This window comes from Lutra lutra, chromosome 7 (genome assembly GCF_902655055.1).
Source record: "Lutra lutra chromosome 7, mLutLut1.2, whole genome shotgun sequence".
Lineage (NCBI taxonomy): Eukaryota > Metazoa > Chordata > Mammalia > Carnivora > Mustelidae > Lutra > Lutra lutra.
The window spans coordinates 2735013-2757143 of NC_062284.1; the positions used below are offsets into that span (position 1 = coordinate 2735013).

At 52.0% G+C, this 22131-nt stretch overlaps 1 protein-coding gene across 2 annotated transcripts in view; it reads right to left on the reverse strand.

The window, feature by feature from the left end:
- Positions 1-962: 962 nt before the first annotated feature.
- EFL1 (elongation factor like GTPase 1) overlaps positions 963-22131 on the reverse strand; it is a 123310-nt gene continuing 102141 nt past the window's right edge. For both annotated transcript variants that reach the window (XM_047736110.1, XM_047736111.1), the window contains exons 18-20: positions 18926-19908; positions 9517-9701; positions 963-1959 (exon numbers count right to left, since the gene is read on the reverse strand). In XM_047736110.1, the coding sequence (XP_047592066.1) occupies positions 1771-1959; positions 9517-9701; positions 18926-19908 (1357 nt within the window). In that variant the 3' untranslated portion in view covers positions 963-1770. The remainder of the gene's footprint in view (positions 1960-9516; positions 9702-18925; positions 19909-22131) is intronic.

The window sequence follows — 22131 nt, forward strand, 5'->3', positions numbered from 1 at the left end:
ACTCAGCTCCTCCCGGGCCACGCAGGACTTCCCTGTTCCTACTCCATCCAACATGTGTGAGAATCAAGTACTTCCGTGTGTGTGTGTGTGTGTGTGTGTGTGTTTATACCATGTCCCAAGGATCATAATGGGATCTGGGTATGTTGCCTCAGATCTCTGAAAACTCTGACCCGAGAAGCACACCCCCTCTCGCCTTCCCTCCCTTGGCCCGCCTGGGCTCCAGGGCTGGCAGGGAGAAGGCTTATGCTGATGTCTCCCGAGCAGAAGGACGGCTGCCTCTGGACCTCCAGGAGTGAGGGTCCTGGTTTTGGGGGTTCCTCACGGCCCCAGAGGCCCTTCTATAAACGAGGGCCGGAAACCAGTACGCCCATGAGCAAGAACAGTGACAGGCACACTCCCACGCAGGCAGATGCGGGCACAGCACTGGGACAGGGACACCGCTATATGGGCTTTCAAAGACCGGGATCCCCCCACGAACCACAGAGATGACTCACCTGGCAGCTCAGCTTATCCCCTGGCTGGCCCGTCCCCCCAAGCATGGAGAAAGGAGGTGACCTGTTGGCCGGGCCTGCCTCTGTCCTCGCACCCGCACAGCCGCGGGGCCGAAGGACCTGCGGAAACAGCTCCCAGTCTTCCGGGCTGTGCCTCTTCTCCCCGTCACACGCCGCGCGTGCTGGGAGAGGGCAGAGTCTAAGAATCCTCTTTCCAGCGCATCCGGCAGTGGGAAGGACGGTATTTACAAACGCGAGATATCGATGTGTCAGCGCTTCCCGCGCCACCGGCGTTTTCAAGATAAGCCAGCGCGTGGACAACTCTCCTAAGTTACTTCAAACATCAGTACCTGCTACGCTTACACAGAGTCAACTACCTGGTCGCACCTTCTCCAACGTCGGGGCCAACCAGACTCGCCCGACTAGTCCAGAGCTCGAAGACTGAAGGTAACGTCTCTAACTAGCATTAAGACCTGGTTTATTGACTTAGTCTACTGGGGGGAAAAAAACATTAAAATCGTTTTGAAATAAAAGTCTGGCCTGCTAATTTTATGAGTTTTGAAAAAGAATCCTTCCTTTAAGTGGCAATAAAAATTATTCGTACAACATCAAAAATTACAAAATCTATTTCTGGCTGAATCACATTTGCTCCTTCTATGGCGATCTCCCTGAAGGACACAGCCGAGGCAATTTAAGAAAAATATTTGCAATCAAGGCAGTGATCTCGTCACGTGAGCTAATGTCCCTTAAGACTAAGAGGAAATTACTGAAATTATTTTTTTTGTCTGAAGAAAAGGTGTGGGGCTTAACTGTCACTAACAGCTATGGGCAATGAGCAGGGGCAGTGTCCCTGGTGTGCGACACGCAACCCGAGGGCTGAGGCCGGCAGCACTCGCGCAGGACACCGGTTTCTCAGATGGACCCACTGGAGGAAGGGTCGCTGTGACCGTGCCTGGTTCACCAGCTAAAAGGCAGGTGGCCCCTGGAGCACGTGTCTCTTCCAAGGGACGGAGGAGACTGCACGCGGGGATGCGGGAAGCGGCCCTGAACGAGGGCTGCGCGCAGAAGCCCGTCAGCCGTGGGCTGCTCGGGGCGGAGGCCGCCGCCGCGTCGTCTATACAGCGTCTCCCCGCACACCGGGATCGATCAAACACACACTCTGGAAACACGCTCTCCGACGGCCTCTTTAAAACATTTCTAAGGATCGGCTTTATTGAAAGGGAGCGCGGCGCGATGGCAGCACGGAGGGGCGTCCCAGCAGCCGCGCCGGGCGCAGCGGTCACTTGTTTTTGCTGAGGGTCCTCTGCTTCTCCGCGCGCTCCACGATCTTCTCCTCCACGGACAGGCCCTTCCTCTTGCGCACGGCGTTCACATACTTGCGGGCCTGGTTCTCGGAGTCGGCCTTCTCCCCGAAGTGCAAGTACTCCTCCTCGGTGGTCGGCACCCAGAAGGGGTCGCTGGGGACGACCTTGTAAGAGAAGGAGACAGAACTTGCTGGGTCAGGCCACCATGCTTTCATGGAGCCCGCCTTTCGGTCTCCACTGCAGGGTGACAGCGGAGCCGGGAACGACGCGCTGGAAACGGGAAGAGACCGGAGGAATGGCGGGAGGCGGGAACGAAGGACGCAGGACGGACAGAGCTGGGAGCACACACCCCAGAGCCACCACCTCCCACTAAGGAACGAGGGAAACTTCATCTGGAATAATGTCATAAAAAAATCCCTTTCGCTAGGATCTATCTGGGAACTAGTCTCTCTGCATCAAGTCTTTTGTCCCCAGCAAAGACCGACACCTGTAAACCTGTCCTTGACGATTCTGAGCCTTCTGCTCCAAAACTCGGTGGCACGCCTGGTGAGCCAGACCGCTTGGTTCACCAATCTTGCCCAGACAAGAGGCAGACAGAGGCACCTCCTTCCCTCTTCTCTCTGGGCCCACGGCTGTTCGCCACCCCACAGCGAGGAAGACAAGTCCAGGGGCGGGCACGCTGAGGACACTTGCTCTCTGAGGTTACGGCTGGGGGGAGGGAGAGGGCAGAGCTCGGGTAGGGGGGAAGCCGCCGAGGCAGGGGGCTCTGTCGCTCTGTGTCGACCAGCAGCCAGGCCGTGATGCCCATGAAGGTGATGACCATGGACATGGACTTTCCTGAGGTCCACGTCCAAGGGACTGACTTCCAGGACAGCGCAGAAGAGTAGGGGGACGGTTTCCACTCCCGAAGATTCCTTCAGGCAGAGAAAGCTCCACAAGACTGACCCTCATGGCCTCTCTCTGCCCCCTCAGCACAGAATCTGGCTGGTAAGTGTGAGAGGAGGAAACAGACTTCGGGAGTGGGGCCTCTTCCCCCATCCACTAGAAGCTGCCCCAGGAGGCACAGAGCCTGCCCTGTCCCTCTGGGACACTGACACTGGCCGCCCTGCCCTGCCCCTGTGGTAGGAGCCCTGCCATCCAGCGGGTCTCCCTTGGGAGCACAGTACTGGGTGCTCAGGACCACCCGTGGCCAACACTACGTTCTCCACGGCCAGCGTGATCGGCAATGAAGGTGACAGTCTGACATTAATGTGCCTGGTTCTTTTTGTTACTGTTTTCTCTCATTTCTCAATTAGGGGAAGAAAGGAGTGATATTTATTAAGTGGCCTCAAATCCTAACACTTTTCAGTGTAAAATACAGAAATGAAAGAAAACTGTATTTTAAAATAGTTGTTCTTCCATTCAATAGCACCAAAACCCATCAGATACCTGGGAATAAGCCTAACCAAAGAGGTAAAGGGTCTGTACTCTAGAGACTACAGAGCACTTCGGAAAGAGATGGAGGAAACGTCCCATGCTTATGGGCTGGAAGAATGAATACTTGGAAAATGTCTGTGCCGCCCAGAGCAACCTGCTCATTCGATGCACTTGTTATCAAAACACAATCAGCATTTTTCACAGAGCTGGAACAAATCATCTAAAATTATATGGAAGCAGGAAAGACCCCGAATAGCCAGAGGAATGTTGAAAAAGAAAACCAAAGCTGGCGGCATCACAATTCCAGACTTCCAGCTCTATTACAAAGCCGTCATCATCAAGACAGCATGGTACTGGCACAAAAACAGACACATAGATCAGTGGAACAGAATAGAGAGCCCAGAAATGGACCCTCAACTCTATGGTCAACTCATCTTCGACAAAGCAGGAAGGAATGTCCAATGGAACAAAGACAGCCTCTTCAATAAATGGTGTTGGGAAAATTGGACAGCCACATGCGGAAAAATGAAATTGGATCATTTCCTTACACCACACACGAAAATAGACTCAAAATGGATGAAGGATCTCAATGTGAGAAAGGAATCCATCAAAATCCTTGAGGAGAACACAGGCAGCAACCTCTTCGACCTCAGCCGCAGCAACTTCTTCCTAGACACATCGTCAAAGGCAAGGGAGGACGCGGAGGGCGAGCGGATCGGAGGCCCCCCTTCCTCCCCACCCACAGCCACAAAGGCCGGTCCTCAGGGGCAAGGGGAGGCGGCTGGGAAACGGAACAGTCCCACGAACCACCTTGCCCAAAGACCATCTACACTGCAGGCTACTGTTAGGCTGGTTACTGGCGCCCTGCCCTCCCCAGCGGGAAGAGGAACCCATTACAGAGCATAGAGAAGCTGTATGTTCCTAGCAGGTCTGGGAGGCAGGGGTGAGTGAGTTGTTGATCCTGCTAAAAAAGCGACAGATTTTATAAACAGCAAGAAATGAGCTACTAGTTGAGAGACATCGACTCGGACTGGCCAACTTCAGACCAGAGTCCTTGTTTCAAAAATGTAAGACCAGGAATTTCCAAAGATCTCATTTTCTGTGGGCCTCAGGCCTTCCAAGGTTTGCTCAGCTTGCAGGCCAAGACTCCAAGCCTTCTCCCCTCACCTCTGTCTGCTGGAGGCCTCCTCTGGAGACCTGCTCCAGCCCACCCCTCCCCGGTGGGCTCCGGTGCCCACACGGTGCTGTGCCCTACAGAACAGCATCCTCGAGCCATGGGTTTGGAAGAAACGATGCTGTTTCCTATCCGCTTCACCCAGAATTCATCTATGTGCCCACTGCAAGGATATTTTTTGCAACCCCACAGCCTGAAAGGAATGGCATTTTCTAGTTCATGGGAAGGCAGGCACCCAAGTTCTCGCTGCTGTCCCGGGTATCTAAAGGAAAAAGAAGAAAAAGAGGCCGGGAGGAAAGCCTGGGGAGCTCCACGGCAGTTCTGTGCCAGCCGCCACCGGGATCACGGCTGGCAGGTGGGAAACACTCGCCGGGCGCTCTTGTGATCAGAGCTGATGGTCCTCACCGCGGGTGAACCCTGGCCCGCCCCGCGGGGTGGGCTCAGGATCCCGCAGCCAATCCTGGGCCCACGCTGACACGCGTGTACCACCGCACTGGCTGGGCTATTTTCCTTTCTGTGCCTGTTATTAGCTCCTTTTCTTCCTTTTTCATAGAAGGGGCAAAACATAGAAAGAGAAATTATGGGATTGCTGACTTCAAAGGTTTCCTCGTGGAAAATGCCTGTAATCTTATCTCCTCTATTTTTTGAAGCACTTTCTCTCAAAAGCTCTTGATTGTAAATTATATGGTGTGACAGAACACAAAGGAAAGAAAGTGCCTTGGAGGGAGAAGCCAGATTTCAACAACTGTGTTATTTCTAATTCCGGCTATGGGGGGAAAACCAAGACAGGCAGAAACTATCAGATCAATGACATTTAATTACAACATCGTTTTCAAGACTTTCAAAGATGTGACGCTTTTGGGAAGAGGACCAGGACAGGTGGCAGGGGGATGACAGAGGACGGCACTAAAGTCTTGAGTATGTTCTGCTTTAAAGTTATTAAGAGACTGATTGTTAATAACAAACTAATGAAGCCAGAAAGTATCAGATGAAAAAAAAAAAAACACTATTATTAAGTATGTAAGATTTCTGGCCTTTTTTTTTTTTTTCCCCTTATCAAGAGGGAAAGGAGACTGAAAAAAAAACATTGTGGTTTTTATATCAACAAAATCTGCCCATTCGGTAAGGTCTGGACGCTGTTACACTAGTTGTTCCTAAATACCGGTTCCCGGATGGGAGTGGGCCAAAAGGTGTTTCGGGGGGGCATCTGCAGCCTCGGCACGAGGGGGCACAGCACTGTAAGGAGCCAGACAGGAAACAGCTTGGACGGCAGCCGCACGGTGTGTGGGGCAGCCGCTCAGCTCGGCGTGAAAGCCGCCACAGGAAGTGTGCACGGGAGCGGGAACAGCCGCAGGCCAGTGGCTTTATTTACCCAAACAGGTCACAGGCCGTACTTTGCTGAGTCCTGGTCCAGTCAAAGACGACATTTCCCAACCTCCTTGTTCGGTGGCAGGACCAGATGTGGCCACAGACTGACTGCAGACAATGGGACACATGCAGAACCCCATGTGTGTCCCCACGGGGATGGCGCACCCCTGTTTCCTGGCTACAATGCTGGAATGCAAGGGTACGGGCTGGCAGGGGGGCAGAAGCCAAATGCTGAGAAAGGCGGCAAACAGAGGACGGGCTCCTCCCTGTGAGCCCCCACCGCCCCTGGTGGCCGCCCCGGACGAGCCAGAGAGCCTCTGCCTTACCTCCACCACTCCACCCCAAAACGCTTTGCACAGAGCAGCCTTACCTACCTATTTGCAATTATGAAATAATAGAAATTTGACAGATTTGTAAAAATGCATTTTATAAACCCACTGTTGGGGTTCAGCCCGACCTAAGATGATGACGTATTTCTAACAAACAACAGACCGTGGGAATTCAAACATCTGAGTCCTCCAGTCGTGAGGCCATTACACCTGCCACGAACACCTGCTTTGGCCCTTCAGAGCCGAGAACCCGGGGGACGACTAACTGCGCTCTCTCTGTTCCGACCAAACACAGGACAACCTGCTCTCGTCACCAACGCGGATCAAGGCCATCGTCCCGAGACGATGACTAATCACCTCCAAGATACTCCAAGCGTGAGCTGCAGGCTCTAGAAGCAGTTTTCAGCGATGGCAGCACCGATGACGAAAGTGTCACTGCAGTGAAGGGGCACAAATCCCTCTTTGGTTGTAAGTATAGTTTGGCCGCCTTGCCCCGTAATCACACGTCTGCTCCCTAGAATACGGGCAGAGGACTGTCGCGATGTGTTTCATTAAGAGCATCATGAACGTCTTTACACCAGAGCTGGGATTCCTCAGAAGCTGCTGTGAAGTAGAAGCAGAAGCTCAGAGCCCAGAGCCAGAGCCAGAAAGCTGGGAGCGTGGCTGAGGGGAATTACTACCGCTTACGTGCAGGAAGGAACCAGTGCGGTGAATGTCTCAGAGCTGCTGTTTTCTACATAATGAAACAGAGCAATGACACCTATTCAGATATAAACCAATAAAACCACCAACACTTCACTTCGTTTCTAGACAAAGATACAAAATGCAAGAAAAAGTTCACAGTAAATCTCTGTTAGGATGAAAATTGTGCCGACAAAAAAAAGATAAAAATAAACCTAAATGAGAACAAGAGTGACGGAGCTACTGTCGAGCTTTAAGGACGTGAGTCCTTCTAGGGAAGCAGACGCATGTGTGAATCCTGGTTTAGCAGCTTCACTGGCCTCCATTCGGGTGACACGAATTGCCCATGACAATCTGCCCCATCAAGTCTGTTTCTCTCAAGTGTCCCCTTTCTCTACTTCGCTGACTTGACTACAGAATTCATTTTATTTTTTTTAAAAGACTTTACTTATTTATTTGACAGATAGAGATCACAAGTAGGCAGGGAGGCAGGCAGAGAGAGAGGAGGAAGCAGGCTCCCTGCTGAGCGGAGAGCCCGATGCGGGACTCGATCCCAGGACCCTGAGATCATGACCTGAGCCAAAGGCAGAGGCTTTAACCCACTGAGCCACCCAGGCGCCCTAGAATTCATTTTAGAAAGGAGGTTCTCCCTCACTTACTGTACTCCCCTTTGTGACCCGCTTTGAAACGGGAGCCCTCCGACTGACGGAGATGAGAGAAACTGGGGCGGGGGTCTGGCTGGAGCGGCGCTGAAGGGAGAGCCCAGGCTGGGCCACGGGGCCGAGAGCAAGCCCAGGTGAGCGCGCACCGGCCCCGCCCACGGCGTCGGCCCCCAGGTCCCCCACTCCACACACTTTATCTCAGCGGGGACAAACTCAGCAGGCTCCACGGTCAGCCCCAGTCAGTGCAAAGTGATACCCGAAACCAGGAGTGTCCCACACCAGACCCACCAAACCATGAACCTCCAGGGGAAAAGTGGACGCTGTGACGTTACTTCTATTCCCTGTAAAGTGATGAAAGACACTGCTTTCTTACCCTGGCCTTTCTTCTTATATGCAGTAGTTAACAAATTCTATTCCGGGGGCACCTGGGGGCTCAGTGGGTTAAGCGTCTGCCTTTAGCTCAGGTTGTGATCCCAGGGTCCTGGATCCAGTGTCTGGCTCCTTGCTCAGCAGGGAGCCTGCTTCTCCCACCCTGCCATGCTTGCGCTCTCTGTCTCTGTCTCTGCAATTCTACCCCAGACCTGAGGCCGCGTCTTGAAACATAACGGCTGCTCCCGGCCCGCGCCCTGCACTCCCCGCTCGCTGCTCCTCTGGCTGCGCCAGCCTCTGGTCTCAGCTCTGCACGGTCTCCCTCCAGGGATGCTTCAGGAAGCCTGCTCTGACCTCCCCACCCTCCCCTGTTCCTGCTCTCCCCCGGGTGAGAAAACAACGTCCTGGAGATCGACATTTGTGGTGTTAATTAGGGATAAGCTTTGCTCTTCAACTACCTGTGCCCACGCTGACAGTGAGGGGCTCTCATGAGCCACTTCATCCCACCACACGCAAAAGCCAGAGAAAGCCTGAGCCCCCACAACAGGGGCTGCGGACGAGGGGACACACAGGAACTGAAGGCTGTCCCCGGCAAGAAGCGGATCCATCCCCTCTAAACACCACAAGTATTTCCCTGGAGGAAAGTTCCTGAGAGCTTCACTTCTAAAATGTCTGTGATTTTCCTTTAAAAATTTATCTTCGAGGTCTGGTGAGGATGTGGAAAAAGGGGAACCCTCTTGCACTACTGGTGGGAGTGCGAGCTGGTGCAGATGCTCTGGAGAACAGTGTGGAGGTTCCTCAAGATGTTGAAAACAGAGCTACCCTACGACCCAGCAATCGCACTACTGGATATTTACCCTAAAGATACAGATGTAGTGAAAAGAAGGGCCATCTGTACCCCAATGTTCACAGCACCAATGGCCACGGTCGCCAAACTGTGGAAAGAACCAAGATGCCCTTCAATGGACGAATGGATAAGGAAGATGTGGTCCATATACACTATGGAGGATGATGCCTCCATCAGAAAGGATGAAGACCCAACTTTTGCATCAACATGGACGGGACTGGAGGAGATTATGCTGAGTGAATTAAGTCAAGCAGAGAGAGTCAATTATCATATGGTTTCACTCATATGTGCACAGTAAGGACTAGAGCAGAGAACCATAGGGAAAGGGAGGGAATGGGAAGAAATCAGAGGGGGAGATAAACCATGAGAGACTCTGGACTCCAGAGAACAAACTGAGGGCTTCAGAGGGGAGGAGGGTGAGGGCGTGGGGTAACCGGGGGACGGGCATTAAGGAGGGCACATGCTGCGATGAGCACTGGGTGTTATACGCAGCTAACCGTTGAACACTACATCAAAAACTAATGATGTCCTATATGCTGACTAGCTGAACATAATAAAAAAATAAAAATAAAAAAAAATTAAAAGTTGCATTCTACATGGAAAAAAATCTATCTTCGAAGGGAAACATAGGATTGAACGTTGCATGCCGTAAAAAGAAAGGACGAATGTGTGTGCTCGCGCACGTGCGTATTACAGGCCGCCTGTGACCCGAGGATCATTCACCCTGGATGAGAAGCAGACGCAGGCTTCTGCGCCCACAAGGGACCAGAGCCCCAGGAAGGCGAGCCGGCGCGGAAAGGCGTTTACTCGGCCTGGTGTCGAGCGTAGGCCGCACGCGGGGACCGATGAGCAGGGACGGGGATTCGCGCTCTTACCTCCCAGTGGCTGAACACCAGCTGTGGGCTGGCCAGGCCACTCGTCCGCTTCCTGATCTCATCCGCAAAGCCAAAGCTCTCCGCGACGGGCAGCACTGCCTTGATGATGAACATGTCCGTCCCTTCTTTCATCTCTTCTTGAAGCACCCGGCCTTCTCTCTTCGACAAGACAGCATAGACCCGACCTGCAAAGCCAGACAACTCTTAAATTCACTGAGCCGTTACGTGTCTAGAGCCGCACAGAGCCGAGATTACGCACGCCCCAGAACAAACCGCTAGTGACTCGGTTAACTTTTTCGGTTTACAAAAGCAGGAATGCTTTTTAAGTATTTAAAAGTAAATCTACAAAAAATTAGAGACCTAAAGGTAACAAGGAGTGAGACCACCCCAAGAGGCCTGACCCAAAAGGCAATCCCCCAACAGGGCACGAGAAGCCGGAGCCTGTGAAAAGGACCCTCGGATCCAGTGTCACCCATGAGCGGTCTCTGGGCACGAAATCAGGGAGATGAGTGTGACTGCGCTTTGTAAATCCTGAAATATTTTCATCACTATGAGATATTATTAATATGACGTTGATGGCATAAGGCTAAGTGGGCCCAGGAAGCAACCAATGGGCACAGTGACATTTTTGTATCAGAAATGAAAACCACACACAGAAACGCGTGCTCATGTTTTTAAAAACTGCTAATATGTAAGTGGCGTAAGTATTTAATTTCCCTGAAAACGGATGGTCTTCGTTATCTTTTAGGTCTGGTAATAACATCTCCTGCCACATCACGGGAAGGCCAGAAAATCCTCTCGGCTGGTACCTGTACTCCGTCCTTCGGCCTAAGGCTGGCTGACCTTGGGAAGGGAGAGGTCTTCCCTGATGCTCCTGTAGAAGCACCTCGGGGCACAAGGCTCCTTCCAACCTGTACGCAGGACAGACTCTGCGAACAGACACTGAGCACTGCCCAGGGCTGTGAGGACTGGCTAGGCCCGCACACACTCTCATTAAAGCCTCTCAGTTCACAGACCACTTAGAAAAAGTGGCTCTAATTGCACAGCTGATCTAGGAACACGTCCGTCAAGGTTTACGATACTGCGGCTGAGCAGAGCAGACCAGACCTCTCCTCTGAGTACCAGCACGGGCCCCCCAGCTCTCCCTTCCTGGGTGCCGGGGGCATGACGCGGGGTGCCTGCGCCCACCCAGGGCTGCTTGTTTCCAACGAGGACCTGGGGACCCGGAGCCAGCCTTCTGACTGCAGGCTCCTCCGACTCAGACGTCCCCCTGGTGGTGGGGATCAGGAAGGACCCAGGCAAACAAAAGGCAGGAGGCCCATTGTGTCATGGGGCAGCCTTAGAATAAAAAACCCTAAAAACTCTAACAGGTCAAACTCACCTCCAGGCTTAGCTGAAAACCACAGATATCGCAATTCTGGCAGTGCTGAAAGGCACAGCCTTCCCCTTCGCTCCCACACGTTCTGTGCCCTTCTTCCATCTCCCCAGTGCTCAGGTCCTCACTGCAACACCGGGGCTCTGCCACGGGCCCGGCTCAAGTGACCTGCTCGCTGACCGGCCCAATCACTTTCAGACGGTCAGTGTCCTCCTCCCATCCGCTCATGATTTCTGTGTGGTCGCGAAGCCACTGACCAATGCTGCTGCTGGCTCTCGCGGCATCAGCATCGCCCCCCTCGGACCCTGGCCCTCTGACCGTCGGCAGCAACTGTTCAGTACCGATGCCCCCCCACCAAGCACTCGCCAAGGCTCTGTCTGCTTCTCTGAACTCTCTCTGCGGAGAGCTGAATCAGTGATCGTTTGTGTGTGTCCCAACGACGGAGGCCACACCTGGGCTGCCAAGCCTGTCTGTACACCTGCCCTGCCAACCCCCATCACCCTCCAGCCCCATGCTGACCACGGCTGCCTGGGCACCCCCACCATGCAGCCTGACCCCTCCAACGCAGCACCCTTGGGATGAAACACCAGCCCTGCCCGCTGTCTGGACCGGAAGTCTGCATTACAGAAACAGAACGGAGAGTCAGAAGGGAGCGGCAGGGTCACCAAGATCCATCACGGAGGGATCCTGAGGGCCCGGCTCCAGCTCACCCGTCCTGCGTGGCCCAGGCCAGGTCAGGGCCACTCTCCCCACTGGGCCACTCGCCAGCCCCAGATCTTCTCCCCTTTAGTTTGTCAGTTCTAGTTTCCGTCACACGGGACGAGTGTCATCCCTGTGGCACAGAGCAGCCTGTAAGCTCCTCGAAGATGGCTATCTGGCTTTCTCTCCTCTGTCCTGAACACCCCCCACCTTTCCGTGACAGGCCCTTCACTCCCTGTTCCACCCTGACCCTTTCCTACCCGGGCCACCGTGACCTGCTCTCCCCGCTCTTGGTATGCAGCACCCAGAACGGAACACGACACTCTGGGTAGAGTCCAGAAGCTCGGAGACAAGCACAGTGACGGTCTGTCTCCCACAGGCCATACGCATCCACCTGCAGTTCCTAGGAGGGAGGAAGCCTTAGAAGAGCAGCCGGCACGTGTGAACGAGTCCCCTCGACCCAGCGAGCTTGCGGAGCACGAAGCAGCAGCAGTCTGGACTGGTGGGGATGAGCCCCGGGCTGTGCCACCGTGGCCGCAGCTCCTCCCCTTCCTTCGGGGGTCAGGCCAGCAGGCGCAGATCAGCAATTGCAGTGGAGGCTGAGTGTAATCAATCGTGTCATTTGGAGCCACACAATTTGAATTCCACTAAATCCTAAAACTGGGACACAGTGATAGGTCACCAAACAGAGGAAAACGGCTCCAAACAGAACCTTCCAAATGCACGTGGCTTTCGAGACAGACGCGTCCACTCCCGGAGACGCTGTGGCAGCCGCAGCCAGGAGGACCCACAAGCACGTGGCCTCTGCGATTCCTCCAACCCCCCTTCAACCCACATGTGCTCCTGTCCGTGCGCCCAAAGATCGCGTGTGGCCCACTGTGCTGTGGCCGAGTCCCCAAGAGCAAGCACCCATCTGGGGAAAAAATGGCAACCAAGAGGCGCACCAATGGGAACAGCTTGGTGAGGGCTGGCCTTTGAAAGACCGCGCCAAGAACGTCCCAGCCCGAACTCAAGGCCTGAATGTGAACAAGTGACCCCGGCAGCCACCCAGGACGGGACAGTCAGCACAGACGCTGCGCACCCGGCCACATGGGGGTGCTCACTGCCGCGGCTCGCATCCGAGGTCCCTACTCAGCGTCCGCCACCCCACGGCGTGCCCAGTCCCACGCACAGCGGCGAGCTGCTCAGGACTCACAGCCGCTCAGTCACCTGCCCCACCGGGTCTGCTGTGGGATCCTATGATCAAAACCATCTCTTCGCCATCTGGCGTCACCGAACCTGCTCTGCTCCGGGGTGGCATTACACATTCTCGAGTGTGTGTTTCCTTCGTCTGTAATAAAGAGCGAGACCCCAGCCGTTCGAGCTGGAAGGTTGGTAGTTAAAGGTATGATTTTTTATCCCTCCCAGAATTTAGGAAAAGAAGCAGCTGTTCACAACAATGTTTTCTCTTACAGGAAACAATATAGATTTCCAATTTGGGGATGATGGGAAGTAAATTACAGCACAACAAGTGGATGGGACGTTATGCAGAGGTTAAAATGAACTCTGCGAATACTAAGTAGCCAAATGGAGGCAGCTTATAAAAGAAATAAATGTAAAAAGCAAAACATCACACTCCTTCTACCGTTACAGCTATGCAAAAGGTACTGTTAATGGGCAAAGATTGCAAAAGAAAGTGGAAAACGACACACTGATTTCCAAGAAGGAAGATTTTGCTTTCATCTTGTGGTTTCTGTTACTGCTGGTAACCCTTGCGGTGTAACTTCAATGAACACACACACGCAGAGAAATCGGTGGGCACTGGCGATTCTTATAAATCAGGTCACACCAACCCCTCTCCCTCATGTCGCAGAGCGAGCGGACTGCTAAATCAGGCAGCTGTGGTCGACAGGATGCAGATGGGCCTCCACGGAACGGGGGCCACAGTGTGCTGTGGACACGGCGGGGAGCAGGGGCTCCTCCACAGAGGAACTCGGCCCCGGGTGTGCAGGAAGTGTGTCAGCAAGTTGCCCCCCCGAAGGCACGACGGGTCAGCGCCCCGACTGCAGTGCTGTGCCCTTCCGATGACCGCCGGCCATGCACGGGTGCAGAAGGATGATCAGATCCGAGGTGGGCAGGAGGCTAATCAATACCGGGACAGAATCAGGGTGACGAGGCGAGGACCCACATTCAACAAGACGAGTTCCTGTGAGTCAATGCAAGGTTGCACAGTGGCCTTCAACCAACCAGCCGTCCAGGGCTAGAGGTCATGCTGAGCAGAAGCTCCTAGAAAACCAAGTAGGAACATGTCCTCTCTACGCCCCTCGCAGTCCTCAGTGCTGAGCTACAGACAGAGCCAATTTCACACTTAGCTGCTCAACTCCATCCAGATCATTCTGGCCAGCACAGCCCATTTCAAAGAACCATCACTTTCAAAAAGTCTACCCTGTTCCGAATTTTGCTAATCCCAATTTCTCATAAAATTTCACTGGAAGACCACATTTATTCACTTGATTCAGCTCTGCTGTGCTTTCTGTTTTACATAATTAGGCTTTGTCACCTAACTCACCTCTCAAAGCAGGAATTATGCTTAACACAGCGCAGGCACCTCTACGCGTCCATACATTTTTGTTGAAATGAATTACGAGATGCTGATGAAATTGAAAAAGAACCTGCATGTGGAAGAGAAGAGGTTTTTAACAGTAAAGGGTGACACTTCTTGAGGCTGTTTCTGACGCGGTGAGGCACGTGTGTTCTCCCAACGCGAGCATTTACCCCTGTGGGTAAAAACACAGGGAGGACCGCTGTAGCCCACGCGGTGATGGAAACTCTAGAACAAGCAGGAAAAGTTATTTTTCATACATGAAGTTGCTGCCAAAGATGAAAACCATGAGGAGCCAGAATGAAAGCAGCTGTCCGGTTAGAAGAGGGAATACAGAGACAGCTGGCTCCTCGGGGACAGTCACAAACGCAAACTAATTCCAGTGTCCGCTGCTGCAAGTTACAGGCAAAGGTGCCCGCGAGATGCCCGGCTGAGCGTCCAGCTCTTGGCTGCAGCTCAGGTCGTGAGCTCAGGGTCGTGAGATCGAGTCCCGTGTCAGGTTCCGCACTCAACGCAGAGTCTGCCCGAGATCCTCCCTCTCCCTCTCCCTGTCCCTCTGCCCCTCCTGCTCATGCTCTCTCTCAAATAAGTAAATAAATAGAATTTTTTAAAAAAACTTAAAAAAAGTTAAAAGTTGCATTCTACATGGAAAAAAAATCTATCTTCGAAGGTAATTTTCATGGGTAGAAAATGAGAACAGAACTACACCTTTCAGAAAGCAGAGTTCATGCGTAAAGAAAGCGGTCTTCTTGGCGTCATTTCCCCAGGTAAAGCGATTTTGAGATGACTCTTTTTCCACAGAATGTCCCAACCTGACTGTGAGCAATTCTATCCACTTACAAAAGGATTTCTTGTTTTAAGTCTGCGTAGAAAGAATTAAGTTTTTAAAACAGACCAAGGACAGACATTTGGCCCAATAAAAAAGACCTAAACTTGTCTTTTTACTTGTGCCAATTCTTGGAGAATTCAGAGCATCCGCCAGCAAAGCCTGGAAGATCCCTGAATATCTAGGCAGGAAGCGAAGGCCTTGGGAACATAGAGGCTGCCTCGTTTCTTGTTCCAGATGAAGGTGTTGATTTAGAAAGAAGAAGGAAAACAGAGAAAGCGAGCAGCTGGCCGTGTGGACCTTGGGTGCTAGAACGTGGCCATCACTACGGAAGAACCTCTCAAAGCAACAAGAAAAATGGACGGAAGAGAAGGCCCTCGTCTCTAAGCAGCTTCACATGGATGAGGGCTTGACACCTGCTCAGGAGGGAACGATTCCAGAGCACGTCAAAGGCGGAGGGTATGGCACAGGTTCCAGAAATGTATCAAGAAGGCCGGCCAGTGGCCACAGTATGGAGACCACGCACAAACCAACCCCCACACAGGTGACACGTCGCGGGATCAGAGGCCCTGCACCATGGACCGTGTGCCGGGAGCAGGCCGGGCAAAGACCGACTTTGCTCCTAAGAGAGAAAAGGGAAATCCCCCTGATCAAGATACGTGTCTCTTCCTGGGACGCGCCAGGTGCACAGCCAGGCTGGAGAAAGGGACAGGATCACAGGGGTGTTTTGAGGGCCTGTCCTAGGGCTGCCCGGTCACGTGCAGGGGCCTGGTGCTGATTTCCTACCGGAAACGGGAAAGTGGGCACGGAGCACTGACTCAACAGGGATGACTCAGCAGTCTGCCTAGAGTTTGGGTCTGACAAATGCGGAGCCGATCCCAGCTTCCTGTGGTAGGTGGGACATCTGCCTTATCCGAGAGCCAAGGACGAGCACCCCTCCCAACAGGAAACGCCCGGGAGCCGGCAGTTCAGGCAGGAGACCCGTGTTCCCGTCACTCCCCCAGGAGCGCAGGAGAGGGAAGGACAGGCACAGATGTACGGGACCCACGATTTTCAGGAGGACCATTTCAACCACACAAAGGAGGAGGAACAGAACAAGTTTTAGGACAACACACTCGAAGATGCAATTCCATCCAGGAATAACAAGAGTCTGAAATACCAGCCACAAATGGTCCCAATGAGACAAAAAGGAGCAGAGATCCTCCCTGTCCCCGAAATAGAACAGGAGCTCCAACACGAATCCGTTGGGCCAGGGAAGGCAGGCTGCTGCGTCCTCACGCTGCTCCAGGGGGACACACACAGCGGACGGAAGAAGAAAAGGCGTCAGGAGAGCGTGCAGGGTGTTACGCTGACTCTACCCGAATTAAAGGGCCAACTAATGACAACTGATGACACCAGAAAGGATCTTCTCCATTCGTTTCGAGGTAAAGATGAGACATGCCCACACTGTGGACAAACGTGGGCAGAGTCAATAGAGAAGAGCCGGGAGGCCGGGGTCCCTCCCACGTGTGTCCTGCACTGTCCTCAGTGAGGAGATCAGGGAACAGACCGTGGCCTGGGAGCAAACACAGGAGAGAGGATACCCGCGTTCAAGACAGCCGAGACGCAGATGAGCAGGTCCCCGAACTCGTACACGGGTTCCGTCTCTGGGGCCGGAGCCTGTACCTCACGGTCCTCACGACACTTGTCCTTCTGAGAAATCATGGGTAATCTCTGCCAACAAGTGAACTTCTGGGGAGAAAAATAACCCCAGGTTCTAGAAATGCAGACTCGGAAGCCATATGGTAATTTCCTGCAGTTTTAAGAAAATATTAAAGATTTGTACATATTTATACAAGCATGATTTAGGCCTCTGGCGATGCGTGGCGTTTCTGACACAACATCTCATCAGCCTACGCTTACTTCTCCTGTGTGGTGGGTAACACGGATCATCGGGGGACGCACACACACGAAGGTGCCTCCATTGAAACAGTCCGCTCACTGCTCACAGAGTTTCGGGTCTCACCAGCAAGGAAAGACACACGAAGAAAATGAAAAAAGAATCCGTGTGTTAAGATTGCGGTGATGGGACTTTCTCTTGGTATTACAAAAAAAAAAAAAAAAAACAAAACAAAACCCCCAAAACCCCACAAAAAAGCCTTCCTGTCCTACTGCGTATCTACATAAAACCCGAGGGAAACGAGGAATCGCACAGACCCAGTCTACTCGTACGTCATGGAGGCGTTTGTGGGACGACACACAAATTTCTGTAGTCTAGTCAATCACCAAAATTTGGATTCTGCCTCCCAGGGGGCAAGTGGAAGATGGAACTTATGTAAAAAAGAAATGACGCGCTGTGAGTCAGAGACAGGATGCAATCGCCAAACACCGTGAGGACAGCGCGGCCACACCCGGGAGGCGAGAGCGCGTCTGGGCTCCGCGCTGGTCAGGACGCCTGCGGGGCTCCGTCCACGAACGGCTGCTTGAAGCGGGACGCTGAGGAAGTAAGGTATGGCCCACGGGACAGCGACACAGCAGCGAAAGGGCACAAAAGACCCCACCGTGAAGCAGAGCCGAGGGCTCCAGAGAGTCCCCAGCCGGACACACACTAGAGAACAGATGTGCTCCTCGGGCACAGGGCGGGCCACCGCTCGTAGGAGGGACGGATGGGGCCCACGTGGCTGGAAACGGGCAGGATCAAGACTCTCGCCCAAGAGAGGCACCGTGACGCCTCGTCACTGAGAGCCTGTGAGCTGCCCGTCAATGGAGGCGTTTGGGGGGGGAGGTGGCACCTGTCAGGGTCTCCTTCATGGTTCCCTGACCCTAACTCCACCTCTGCCTTCGTGAGTCGGGAAAGTTCTCGCTGACGATGGGCAACAGCTGGGAATGGTCTTCATTGGCTTCCTCATACTCATCTGTGGGTCCCACAAGCCGTGAACGATACGCTGCATCCAAATAAGGCTGAGACCCCTGCACAGGACCCGTGCCCCCCTCCCCGCAGGTGTCCCTCAAGCACATCACAGCGATCCCACATCACCAAACCCGTGGGGCTGGTCCACCCAGCTGTTCCCGACACGCTGCTGCGGCCGCTCCGTCCCTATCCTCAGGGCCCTGCCGCAGAGGCAGGCCTGAATTTCTTTGGGGGAGAAACACCCCAACAATTTAGGTATCTGCTTTTAGTAATGAATCAGTAAAAGAACCTCACTAAAATGAATGTAGAACAACCAAGTATCGACTCAAAGGACCTCCGCGCTAGAGGAAACCGGGTCACCGGGGTCCACTCTCTCAACCACTGCTCAGCCGCCCTTCTGAGCTCCTGGGCCCCGGCTCCCAGCCCCGGGCTCGGGCTCTCGTGTTGATCTTCCCTGATCGCTGAGTGAGAACATCCTTCTCACAGGGGAAGGGAAAGACTTCTCAGCGACAAGGACTGTCAGCAGCCACTAAATGCCAGAGCTACGAGTCTCGAGGGATCCCAGAGGATCCTCTTCCGGAGAGAGGAGGGTCAGAGTAGCATCTGACATAATGGTCAGGGACGAATAAAGCCCCCATAACGGTCTTCTAGAGGCCCTGTTGTATCGGGTGTGTGAGAATGTCCCCGCCCTCCTCGACTGCTTCCAGAAGGGCTCTGGGTACTAGACTGACTGAGAGAGAGAACGCTGCAAAGGTTTGAGGGGTAACACGAACAGGCAGTTTACACCTCGTCCACCACGGCTCTCATCATACAAAACAGTCTGTTTGCTGCAAGGGGAAGACCTCTGGTGACGAGTTTCCTCCCCCCACAACCCGTCATGATTTAATGTTTAAGGCACCGGCTTTCAAAGATCTTAGCTCTTAGTAACTAGATGCTGGTGCAGCTTCTATAAAACACACAGTAAGTGTGTTTGAGTTTTCTGACCTTGGGGACCTCGGGGTCACCCCTGGCACTTCTCGCTGTCCTCACCCTTCTTACCAAGAACGTCGCCGGTGGCCATGATGTCACACGTGTACATCGCTGCCATCAGACGCTGGGGCTTCACCTGCAGGGCGTAGCGACATGCCTCCTTCATGGTGGCGATGAGCTGTCCTGAGAAGGGTCCGTAGCAGTCAGTGGGCGAGAGCTCTCCTTTCTGGGAGGTCTTCTTCTCAGAGGGCTCAGAGCCACCATCTTGGAGCCCTGGCTGTTCGCTGCCCCCGGCGCAGACCTCCCCTTCCCCCTGGGCATCCTGCGCCACATCCCTTTGCTCCTGACTGTGTCTGCCACCTGACCCTTGCTCCTCCAGCTTACTCAGGTCCCATCTTTCCAGAACGAAGCAGACGCCCATGAGAGGCTCCTCACACATGGGGCCAGAGAGGGTTGCTAGCTGGAAACCACTCACGATGCTGTTGCCCAAATCTCGGTATCTACTGGCCTCTTTTGAAGCTTTGATGGCTGGGCCTGTCCATACTGAGTTCTGAAAGTCTTCGCTTTTATTAACTAATATGTTGGGCCCACATTTTCTTGGGCCAAATGACCAGATTTGGTCAACAGTGTTCCTCCATTTCCGCCCTGTCAGGTATTGCTCTAGTTTTCCTTTGAATTCGCGAATCTTCTCTTGGGTCTTCTGGTGGATCAGCTGAGTATGTCTGCCCTCGTTCACAGAAGACGTCAGCTGCTCCAGAGAACGAATCAGATCACTATTTTCTTCCAGAATCTGTGTGACTTCTTCCGGAAGGGGCATGGCTCGAACACTGAGTGTGGCAAGCTTATTTGGCGTTGTTATGGTGATAAGCCCATCAGCGTCAACCTGGATCCCTTCAGGGATCTTGCTCTGATCTTCTTTAGTTTGGTGGATAACTGCAACTTTTTGCTGTTTGCCTATTTCTTCATTGACCATGTCGACTTTGGGTGGTTTTGTGATTGTTTCTCTGAATGGAATAATGGGTTCAGATACACTGATTTGAATCTTTGCAAACCTACAGACAAATTCAAGAGAAACAACAAGGTTATTTGGCATCGAAATTCCTATGTAGAACTACCACACAACAGAGATTCTGCAAAAACACAGGACATAAAAGTGATTTTACTAGGAAAGATCGGTACTGTACATTATATCAGAATTCAAAGACCACTTTCATTTCGGATTGAAAGGACTACCTCTAACAGGAACACCCCTTCAGGGAGCTCTCTGTAAAGATATGAATTTCACCGCTTTGTTCACTCTCAGAATAAATAAACCATCTACTCAGATAAAAATGTTTTGAGTGGAAAATAAATATTTTAATAAGACCTGACATATGAATTCTTTAAAATACTATTTGCCAATTTCAGAACCTGGAGAAGAAAAGCTCCACGGTTATCGCTCTAAACAGAGGAAGAATCTCAGAACTTCCGGACCCCTCATCAAGGGCTGACAATGGACTTGGCTTTGATCATGAGGCTCCTGGCAAGGCCAGCATGACGCAGGAGTGCGTCTGAGCAACACTTTCCGAAAGAACATCCCCCAGTGATGGAGAGGCTCTGTACGCACTGTCATCACCGGGTCCCCGACATGTGGCTAGTGTGACTGGGGAAACTTTAATTATTTAATTGAATTTAAATAGGCACATGGAGCGACTGAGCATGTGATATGTGGCTGGTGTGGCTGAGGAACCGAAGTTTTAATTTTACTTTAATGTGAAATAGCCACACGTGGCCTGTGGCTCCTGTACTGTATACGGGTCTCGAACTGTGGTCCAGTACCACATTCAGAAGTCCCCTTTTCCATGTGTTATGAGGTTTAGTTTCACGCTGCATTTTCTCACAAATGAACTGAGTTCACAGAGGGTGGATTCGGGGAACTGGTGTGGACGGACTGTGAGGCACAAGGAAACCACGCACGCTCTCTCTTATTTTCTGTCCAGCTCACTCCCAGGTAATACCAGGGCTCTGGCTGCTCTCCGTCTGCCACTGCCGTGATGGATTTATGTCTGAATACACATACAGGTGTGAGTGTGTGTTCACAGGTACGCTGTATGTGACACTTTGGGACCGGAGAACAATGCCTTGCTCTGAGAAATGTTACTCAGTAAGGGAACCCAATACTAAGTTTTTGAAATACTTACATTTGATTCTAGATTTCTGGTTTCTGTAGAACATTCTGTGGGCCTGGGCAGGTATCTAGTTTATCCGATTTTATACTTTTTGATTAAATCTGAAAACTCAGTAAGCGGATGGTTTCCTAAAAAATAGCATGCTACCAAAATTGGTAAAATTGAACCTAACTGACTTTAGAATATGGAACCTAAATACACCATCATGTGTGGAAGAAAAGAACATGAAAAAAATATTATTTCCAGGAAAGGTTTTGGTTTCGCCAGTGAGTGTGTTCACTTTCAAGGGTCAGCATAGTTCAGTGCCGTTACGGTTCATTACTGTTACCGTTACAGAAGACACAGAGGGATCTTTTCTTACACTGTATTCATTTAAAATAGACTTTGTGAGGGGCGTCTGGATGGCTCAGTCAGTTAAGCAGCCGACTCCTAATTTCGGCTCAGGTCAGGATCTTAGGGTTGCAAGATCGAGCCCTGTGTCGGGCTTTGCATTAACAGTAGAGCCTGCTTGGAATTCTCTCTCTCTTCTTGTCCCTCTCTCTAAAAAAAAAAGCTTAAAAATAAAAAAAAAAAAGTATACAGTATACATGCTTGGTGGAACAGGTGATGGGATTAAGAGTACACACATGACGAGCTCTGGGTAACGTATGGAACTGCCGAACCACTGTACTGCACACTGGGAACCGGCAGAACGCTGAGGATTAACTGCGCTGGAATTTAAAAAACAAAAAACTTAATTTAAAAAAATCACTACTTTATTCAAGGTGTTGTGACGAATCACCAAAGTGACAGCTAAGTCATCATCAACATGTATTTGGTGCCCCATACACACAATGGGACATGCCCTCTACATTTTTAGGTATTAGAAAATAATAAAATATACTTTACTACTTGACTTGACAAAAAACAGCACACGCAAGAGAAAAAAAATTTATATTTTTTCTTTATACTGTTCACTTATTGTGTATGAGGCACTGTGCTAAGTGTTTCACAAGTTATGTCTTTAGTATTAGCCTCATTTTCTAGAGGAGAAAACCCGGTAAGAAAGATTGAGGTACGCCCCCAAAGTCACAGATTTAGTGGAGAAGTCAGGACTCAAATTTAGAT